A 9736-nucleotide genomic window follows, 5' to 3' on the forward strand; every position below is an offset into this window, starting at 1 on the left:
TCCTACTTAATAACACAGAATGCAGTTGGCTTGTAGCAATAACTGAATCATCTGATATTGACATACAATCACAAAAATGTAGCAAAATCTAATGTGGTAGCAGAAACAAGAATTCAGGAAAATAGAGACTTTTGATATTTACTAAGAATAATAGATATCAGAGATACATTTCTGATCATATTAGAGTTAAGAATGAGAAAATATACAACTGACATGGAAATAACATTAGCTGATTGCGATTTTTCTTGGCAACACTTTGATCCCTAAGGCTCAATTCATTGTTAAATGATCAATAAATGATGGTGGATTCTCCACTCTCACCATAAGTGATCAAAAATTTATTCTAGCAATCAGAGTCTGTCTCGCGAAATGGCAATGGAACTGCTTTCACTGCTCTGAATTTTCCAACATTGTTCAAGTGCTCATTCTCCAACCTAAACAATCACAAATATACAGTAAGAACTATGAATTTCCTATAAACTATTTTGAACATAATGCTTATTTTAGAGACTTTACTATACCTGTAAAAGTTCCAGTGACCACGTCGAATAACTTCTAATGAGGCAAGGGAAAAGTCCAGTAAACGCGATTCAAATAATCCAACGTTGAAATGCATCACTGTCTCCACCCAAACTACTCTCAAGACCAAATTCAAAGCCTATGATTGAAATTTTAAAGTCTGTTCAGAGATACGATATCGTTGCATGGGGAAAAAAAGGTGTTAAAAGACAAAGGACTTACAATTGAAACATAGTAAATGCTCTTATTCTTGAGGATTAGCTCATCTCTAAGCAAAGGATTTTTGGATTTTAAGTTAAAAAATCCCCAGTCCTTAACAAAATCCCAATACAATTGATAAACTGTAGCTATAGCTGAAGTCACCAATACAATTGCCAACCATAACTGTGAATCAGGTTGCCTTGCATAGGTTAGCCTAGCACCAGCTGCTACCATTGCAGAAACATACTTTCCCAAGTTAGCCAAGTGATTTATGTCAGACTCGTCGAACCATCTCCTCGCACACTAGATAGATAACAAACACACTAGTTAGCTCACTCAGAAAACAGTAAAAGTTCCAATGGTAGCCCAATATAATTACAGGTGGTAGCCCAAATATACAAAACATATACGCTGATTATGTATATGACATGTATATATTATGTATATTATAAGTATATTTTTAGGGCAGCGTCAAAAATGTAATTATCCCAATGATTATTTAGCAGTGATTTATAATCTAGAGTTAGCTATTTTACCTGCATTGCACGCCAATAATATGGGGCGAAAGATATAACATAAGCAAGCTCTCTGTACATTCGTCCGGACTTACAGGTTGGAAGTCCATGATTTGTTAAACTTCCAGCAAGAAAATAGCAAGCTGATGATTCCAAGTGCCTCATCAATGGGATCTAAAGACAGAAAAACAGAAGCTAAGTTAAGAAAATACTAAAATCATCGGTATACCTTTCAAGATTATGTCTGAAAAGAAAAAAATTTGAAGAAAATATTTGAAAAGCAAAGGTCAGTTACCTGGCTTGTTAGTTGATCAGCCATGAAAAAGTCTACCATTAATACCTATATCAATATCATTATATCAGAGATATCAATATAGTCATCAAAAACGATTCGTAACACCAATTTTCTTGATTTTCAAGATCTTAAAATACCTTGTAAAATGGAGAGCAGACAATGTTACGTATGACTTTAAGGAAGTAGAAGCGCGTTGGACGATAGAAAATGTTCAATGGACATATCAGCAGAGCAAGAAAAATCTGAAAATGCAAAGGGAATTAGTTCAAAAGATTATGTTTTAACATTAGAAAGCATATGCATTAGGTCAAAAATGTTTAACAAGAGTTTATGTGACTAACCAGTAGAAGAATTCCAGGAATTGCATCAACTTGGCTAGGAGAAAATCCACTTGAAAGTAAGATTAAATGAATAACCAGAGCTCCAACAACAGCAGTCATTAAACAAGTTCCTATGAGGAATGCATCTCTGTATTTGAGAGCTGTTCTAGGTTGAAATTCAAATATAAAGTTGTAGTTGATTCTTGTGCTCTTCCACAGGAACAGATTGCAACCATACATGAACAAGTGCAAGCTTAGCAATGCAAACATGCTGCACACATTGCACAATACTCATCTTTAGCATTACAAATTTAACATGTTATAGCGCTGCTTTATTTTTCAGGTAACTAGTTCAACTTATGAAGGGAAGTTACACAAAGTTCAGGATGTTAACAATCTTGAGTAATTACTAGGGAAAGCTATTACAAATTGCATTACTCCTTTATGTTACCTTGACTATTCATTTAGTCCTTAAAATTCCATTTATCAAAACTTTGTAGCTAAACATTTATGCATTTCTACAAGATTTAGGTAGAAATGACACCACGTAGCCACCTAAAGGGCTGTTAGTTAGGAATTAACTAGTTCGTCCTGAATTTTTCTGGACAAAAATATCCTGAATTACAATTTTTAGTTCAAAATTTCAGGACAAAAGAAATACTCATTAATCTCTAAATACCATTCCTAAGAAAGATTGTTTGTGCACCTACCCCTAAATTTAGTGAATGGTCTACTTTTCAGCTCTTGAAAGAAAGGTCCGTAACTTTTAGTTTTCTTTTTCAAGATCATAGATACATAAAAAAAATGACATTCTACTCTTTTTCATACCGTCTTTTTATTGGATCTGACAACCGATAGTATATTTTAAAATATGGCAAGAATATTAATTAATGACAATAGCAAATAAAAATGGGAAAACTTACAGAGGAAAAAGACATCCATAAAGTCTGTGAAGAAGAGGGAAAAAACATGAGACTAATGTGAGAAAAAAGGGTACCTGAAAATAGGGTAAACAGTTTCAACATAACCAGCTTCAGTTCTAGGAGAGAACATGCCACTCAAATGAGCCAATATTGCGTATACACTAAATAGCGTCACAAAACAACCTGTGAAAAGTCCTGCAAATCCAGTAACATAACCAATAAATATATATACTGTCTGTAAATCTTTTTTGCACTGTCAGTATAATTTAACATGTTACGCGTAGTATTTTACACGTTCTGCGCACCTTTGTTTCTATGAAGATCTTACTGCAATATCAACGTTATTTAGTTTATGAAAGGGCAGGCAACTCTGAAATGTAACAATGATACTATAGTTGAGATGCATACCTCTTTTTTTTTTTTTTTTATTAAGAAAGTTTGTTATTTTTCCTACCATTTCCTTAATCATACTATATAAACATAATTTTGCGTCGTATTCTCTTTGCATCGGCTTGTAATTGGTGCTTACAAGGACGTGATAGTTTGAGCTAGGAGTATCAAATGAGCAAGTTAAAATGAGTTGAGTTAATAAATTGGATCATGGCGTAATTTGTCTAAAGTTTGTTTAGATAAAAATAGGTTGACGGGGTCATTGTTAAACCTCTCTAACTCCAAAACTTCGAAAAAAAATTCTTTGTTTATCGTTCTATTAGATCTCTAGTTATAATTTAACTACTAAAAATGATTTTTTTTAAAAACTAGTAATGTATCTAAAGTTGACTCAATCTTTTGAATGTATTTGTTTGGGGTACACATTCACCCCTAAATAAATACATTACTCACTCAATTCTCTGAGCCGAGTGTCTTTCGCCAACAATATTTTTACCTGCACGAGGTAGGAGAAAGGTCTGCATACAGACTATCCTCCCAGAACCTATTGTTGTTACTCATTCAATTCCCAATTTTGGTTAATATTGTCAAACTTTTGTCACTACCTTTTATTAGCATTAAAATAATATATTATATGCATATAGATGGATCTAGAGAGACATATAAGGAAGGGTATTTGAATTTCTTATGTTTTGTTTCTATTTTTATATATAAGGGGAGTGAGGAATTACCAACAAAAAAGGTGACCATATGAGATTCTTTATTCTGTTGGGGTCTTAAGAACTTCATTGCCTTTTTCCTGTCACTGTTTGCAAAGTGCTGTGTGAATAAGGACTCCACTTCGTCCATTAGCCTAACCACCTTCTCACCAATAATAAAAAAAAAAAACAAAAAAAATATTGTGCATTAGTAATCATAACATCCATTTTCACCTAGCAAAATATTAGGAAAAATAACATTATATAGTCACTTTAAAAATAATAGTCAAAAAATAATATTTTTTGTGTATATATATACATTTCTGCATGTTATATATAAAAAAAATATACAATTCTATACATGTTTGTTACATTACTGAATATAAATAGTTTTGGCCGCGGAGTAAAAGTCATCATTGCCAATATTACAAAGAAATCATCAACATCCACTAATCACCACTAATAATACAAAAACTATTTCCATTTCATGATATATAATATAATACTAAAAGTACTTAATGACATCTTGATCATATCCCACAAATTTATGAAACCTCCTTTTTCCCCTTTAAAGAACATTCACGAAGAAAACATGAAAACATGAAATGTAAAAAGTCCTGCACATATTTATTTTTTAAAAATACTCGTGGTGTTTCAGACAACTTGCGATTTTTATATTACACTAGCTAGTTTATTTAAAAAGAGATATATCTGTAGTTCACAAAGAAAAAAGACTTGCAAATTTGGGCATATCCTTTGTAATTTTTTCAGCCAAGTACGATGTATGATGACAATGCATGATTAGAAATTGCTTTAATTAATTAGATACTCATTAACAATTAAATAGGAATTTGGGCAACCAAAGGAAGTACTCTAGGACATGGAAAATGTTAATGAGCGACTACAATTTGCAAAGAATATAATTTTCTTTTCTTATATTGACTAAGTACAGCAATTAAAAATTTAATTACCTTATCAGAGCTAATGAAATGGGATCTTTTGACTTGTTTAAGGTAATTGGCTGATGCTTGCTGCTTAGCGACCTGTTTGACGGGAAAAAGAGAGAAATAAGGTCAAATAATTACAAGCCGGAGTTTATTTTATTGATCTGGTGTAAATATTAGGACATGACTTCATTTTCGAACTTAAAATATTACCTTATCAAACTTCTTAAGTATCTTCACGAAAGCCACCATATTTAGTGAGCTGGAAAAAAAAGTTAGCGAAATCATTAAAACATCCATAAACTTATTTTGACATTCATGCATGTAAACTGAAAAGTAACAAAATTTATAGACGTTTACGTTCAAGAAACTTCTTCTATTGAATTGGCTATAGCTAATGAAAACGCTTTTTGATCAAAAGGTGACAGAGAGCTAGCCCAAAAAAGAGAAATGAAAGAAGAATAAAGGGAAGCGTATAGCTACTTTAATTTGAAAATAATAGTCGAAAAATATATAATTTTTTTATATATATATATATATATACACATTTATGTATGGTATCTACAAAAATATATATAAATTTTATGTTCTTTTGCGGTCATCGGATATAATAATTTCGGCAGTAGGCTGAAAGTAATCTTTGCTCGAAAATAAAAGAGTTCAATAATATTTGCTAAACGTTTAATGCAATATCTTCATTGTTAGTTCTTTCTTTTTCTTTCCTCATACTGTTTTTCTTTTGTCATCTTCTTGTTGCTTTTTCCCTTTATTTCCCTTTACAAAAAATGAACTTTATTGTTTGTTACTTGTTTGTTTCCAAATGTCCTTGAAATGAATGATTGCTAGATAAGTCAAATATCACGACATAAATCTATTGTATTACGAAATCTCAACTATACAAACATTAGCACAAGTCACTAACCAAATGTAACTACATCACCATTCACATATATATATATATATATATATATATATATATATATATATATATATTATAACAAGATGTTTAAGTTTCCTAAATAGAGTAAAGTATTGTTGTGTTCTCACCACCAACACGCCATTCTACATTCATAAAGTACTATTATCTGATAGTGTAAACCATAAGTATGACCGATTACACTGACAGCGTATAATTTTTATACTATCATAGTTATTTAACCGATTATAAAAAGTTACTGACTACTTATTTTAGGTTAACATTCGATTTTCATATTAAATATAGTTTCCGGCTAATATAATATGTAGCAAGTTGATAGTTACAGGAGCCTGCAATTCAATAAAGCTAGCAAGTTCTAAGCGTAGAAGACTTATAAATGTAGAGTTGATCAGTTGAACATCTTTTAGCTGGAAAATAGCTTTATATATTAGTCAAATTTCAACATACTTAATTAGCGAAATTTCTGATTTTGCTACTGCTAGTTCTATTTGGTATATAATTATCATTACACATGCACGAACTATGTTACCAACTATCAGGCAAGATCTTTGTTAGCATAACGGGGTGATATTCTGCGCGTACCGACTTAAAATCTTAGATCTGTCTTAAAAAATTTAAGATACAACTAAAAAAAGGAAAATTACCTGTAAGTTTTGAGTAAGCCAAGGCCTCTATAAAGTTCAACAAAAGCACTTCTGATCATCTTTTCAGCACATTGGATTTTCTTCTTGTTAATGTATTCTCTAGGACCATCTTTCTTAGGGTTATTCACTAAATCTTCCCAAAGCATAGATGTAACAGCAGCTATAGTACGTGTTGGTGTAGTGGCTGGAATATCAATCCTCATTGCCATCTTTGGTTTGCCTTTTTTAGTCTTTGCCCTTGTGCTTGCTGAATTTACAAAATTTATCCCATTCTTTTCTAGTGCTGCTATCACTTCTTCTGTTTGTGATGTTTCTGTCCCCGTTGGGCTGTCACAATATTCGCTTGCAGTTTCTACGTAAAAAATACTTACATAATCAAATCACTTATAAGATAAACAACAACGACAAACTAAGTAAATTCCCACGGGGAGGAGGATTGGAGAAGATAGCGTGTACGCAGACCTTACTCCTACCCTGGGAGGATGAAGAGGTTATTTCCGATAGACCCTCGACTAAAGAAAATATGAAAAGAAGTAACCGCAACAAGAAGAAATCACTTACTATAAGATAACTAAAGGTACATTTCTACTAACGATATAATAGTGTAATAGTAAAATTTATGCAGTCGGTTTATATAACTTGTATTCATACTTTTCTTATGATTATTTTATAGTAATTAAAATGATTCTAAGTGCATTTAGCGCATCACATCTCCAACAGAAATCTTTGATCAAATCACTTTTACATCTTTTGTACTCTCTCAAAGTTTAAAATTTTAGTGTCTGAATTACCTAGGGTGGACACTTTTGTATGAAAATGGTGTGGAATCCACTAAAATAAGAATGATTATTCTGTTGGAAGAAAAATAAAATGCAACCTTTGTATTTGGGACCACTATGATTCATGTAAATGGAGAAACTATGCTCTCCAAACTATTCACACAGATCATTCTTGATTTGCAAAGTTCTTGATATAACTTTTATTTAATAGCTTTTTCTATAGCCGAAGTTAGAATTCAAACTCATAATACTATAACGCCAGCCCAACGCACAAAGCATGTAGGCTGTCTACTCGTGACTGATTTTACGGTTCGAATCCATTACCAGGTCACCTAACTTGTTAGGAACTGAAACGCGCTCTCTCGACAAGAATTACCCCCTTGGAACGTGTTGCGAGTTTATTACGTGTTACTAATATGTACCTTTGTCTATTGATTAAGAAATTAAATTCAAGCTAATTGGAAAAATATTTTCAATATTCAACTTTTATGTTTATTTAGAGTATTCCAAATTTGCCTTATAACTATGGAAACATCACATGAAGTCCAGTAAGGAAAATAAACTAATTTTACAAACTAGGCACATGTTATGTTTGTTGTAAACAAATTAAAGAACGAGAAGTAAGAGCTCACCGGAAAAATCAGAATTCCGGCCAGATAATGAATTGGTCCGACTGAAAAACCCGGATCCGGATCTCGACCCGTGGATTTTCCGGCGACGGTCACTGAGAACTTGCTTAAGGTCCAACAATATTTGGAGCTGCTTGTTAAGAATATCCCCTCTTTCAAGAAACTCACTCTCTTTAGTCTTGTAAAAATCATTCACTTTTTTCAGCTCTTCATCTAGCATTTCAAAAAATATCCTCACCTACACATGCAAAAATACAAAAAAAAAAAAAATACAAAAAAAGGTCACAAAATGAACATAAATTTTCAAAATATTCAGTACCCCACTTTGTAATTTGGCCGGGTATACTACACTCCCTTCCGCTATGCGCGGGGTTCAGGAAAATGTCGGACCATAAGGGTCTATTGTACATAAACTTACCTTGTATTTCTGCAAAATACTGTTTCCACGGACTCGTAACCTACTAGTAACATACCACACTTTTGTAATTTAATTTTCTATTATTATTATAATTACCCCATCTTCTTCAGAAAACAACTGAGCAAGCTCATTTTCAGTTTCATACATTTCTTCTTGCTCTTCTTGTTCACTTCCATCTTCTCCTTCTTTGATTATGCCCTTCACCTGTACAAACAATTTTTAAAAAAAAAGATACATTTATACCAATAATATGGAGTAATAACTTCCTTCATTATATATCTTCCCATATAAACTAAAATTGTCATTTTCATTGACTCCTTTTTTTCAGGTTGTTGTACTTGTTTCAACTCTTCACGATAGTTTCATGATACAAAATGATACAAAAACCGTTTCATTATTGCCTCCATGCTAAATCACACACCCTTTCACCTTCCACCTCAATCCAATAATAAACCACTTTAACACGATATTTTCTTGATTTTCCGGTGACTTCAACTTCAACATGAAGAATAGTATAAAGAAATTCCATGTAGGGAAATAAAAAAAATATTAAGAGTAAAAAGTTAAAGAAAAACCATTTTCATTGAGGAGAAGAAAAGGTGGCAAAAAGGAAGAATATACATTTGATGCTATTGATTGCGATGGTGCAGCCTCTTTACCTTCGCAAAAGATAGGGGTAAAGTCTAGGTCTACTTAGACACGAGATCAGGTTATGTTGTTGTTTGTTGTGGTGTTGTGGACAGGGGCTATATATTAAATGTTTTTAAGACTTTTGCCTGAAAATAATGTCACCCTTTCATTTCTTTTTCAAACAAAAGGACAATGAACTTGAACTAAAGAATTACACATAAAATAAACAAACCTCTTGTATACTTTCACCACCTTGTAAAAAGATAGTAGTACCAATATCAAGAAAAAGAAGGAGAATTAACATACTTGAGAAACTTCAGGTTTATCAGCAGCTTTATGAAAATTTATGGTAAAAGAACGAATGGAGTCGAAAATGGATCGACCAAAATCAAGAGCAGAGTTTCCATCTTGAACATGCTTTGGTTTTCTTGATATCTTGATTTTCTTAACATGTTTTTTAAGTTGCCAATAATTTACAAAGGCGTCCTTCCATTCTGGGATTAGCTGTGCCTCAAGTTCTTTAGAGAACTTCACCATTGATTTTCAATGGGAAGAAGAAGGAAAAAGGAGGAGGAGGAGGAGGAGGGAAATTAAAAGAAATTAAAGGTTTAGAGATGTGGGAGAGGAGTTGAGGAAGTTTACAAGATATATAGAGGGTACGGACGGTGTTAAAGAGAGACAAAAGTTGAGTAATAGACAGTAAATAGTGGCTGCTTTGTCTTTTGCTATATATTATTATTTTATTTTCCATCTTGGGTTTGATATCCGCATTGGAACCTGTATACGGGTAAACTCGGGATCACCACATCTCCCGAGTTCTCGTTGAGTCAAACGAAGTAAGAAGTATGAATGTATGATATAGAGACCGAATCTGAGAACTCTTTGAATCGAGGC

At 32.5% G+C, this 9736-nt stretch overlaps 1 protein-coding gene across 1 annotated transcript; it reads right to left on the reverse strand.

Moving 5' to 3' along the window:
- Positions 1 to 112: 112 nt before the first annotated feature.
- On the reverse strand, positions 113 to 9467 carry LOC104104546 (phosphate transporter PHO1). Its single transcript, XM_009612656.4, has 15 exons — positions 9149 to 9467; positions 8309 to 8416; positions 7798 to 8032; positions 6387 to 6738; positions 5019 to 5067; positions 4833 to 4904; positions 3895 to 4024; positions 2848 to 2968; positions 1872 to 2121; positions 1668 to 1772; positions 1531 to 1575; positions 1257 to 1409; positions 742 to 1023; positions 522 to 658; positions 113 to 434 (listed from the first exon to the last, which is right to left on the reverse strand). The coding sequence occupies exons 1-15, from the start codon at positions 9377 to 9379 to the stop codon at positions 344 to 346; spliced, it is 2361 nt and encodes a 786-aa protein (XP_009610951.1). The 5' UTR covers positions 9380 to 9467; the 3' UTR covers positions 113 to 343.
- Between the last annotated feature and the right edge of the window lie 269 nt (positions 9468 to 9736).

Source organism: Nicotiana tomentosiformis, chromosome 9, assembly GCF_000390325.3.
Source record: "Nicotiana tomentosiformis chromosome 9, ASM39032v3, whole genome shotgun sequence".
NCBI lineage: Eukaryota > Viridiplantae > Streptophyta > Magnoliopsida > Solanales > Solanaceae > Nicotiana > Nicotiana tomentosiformis.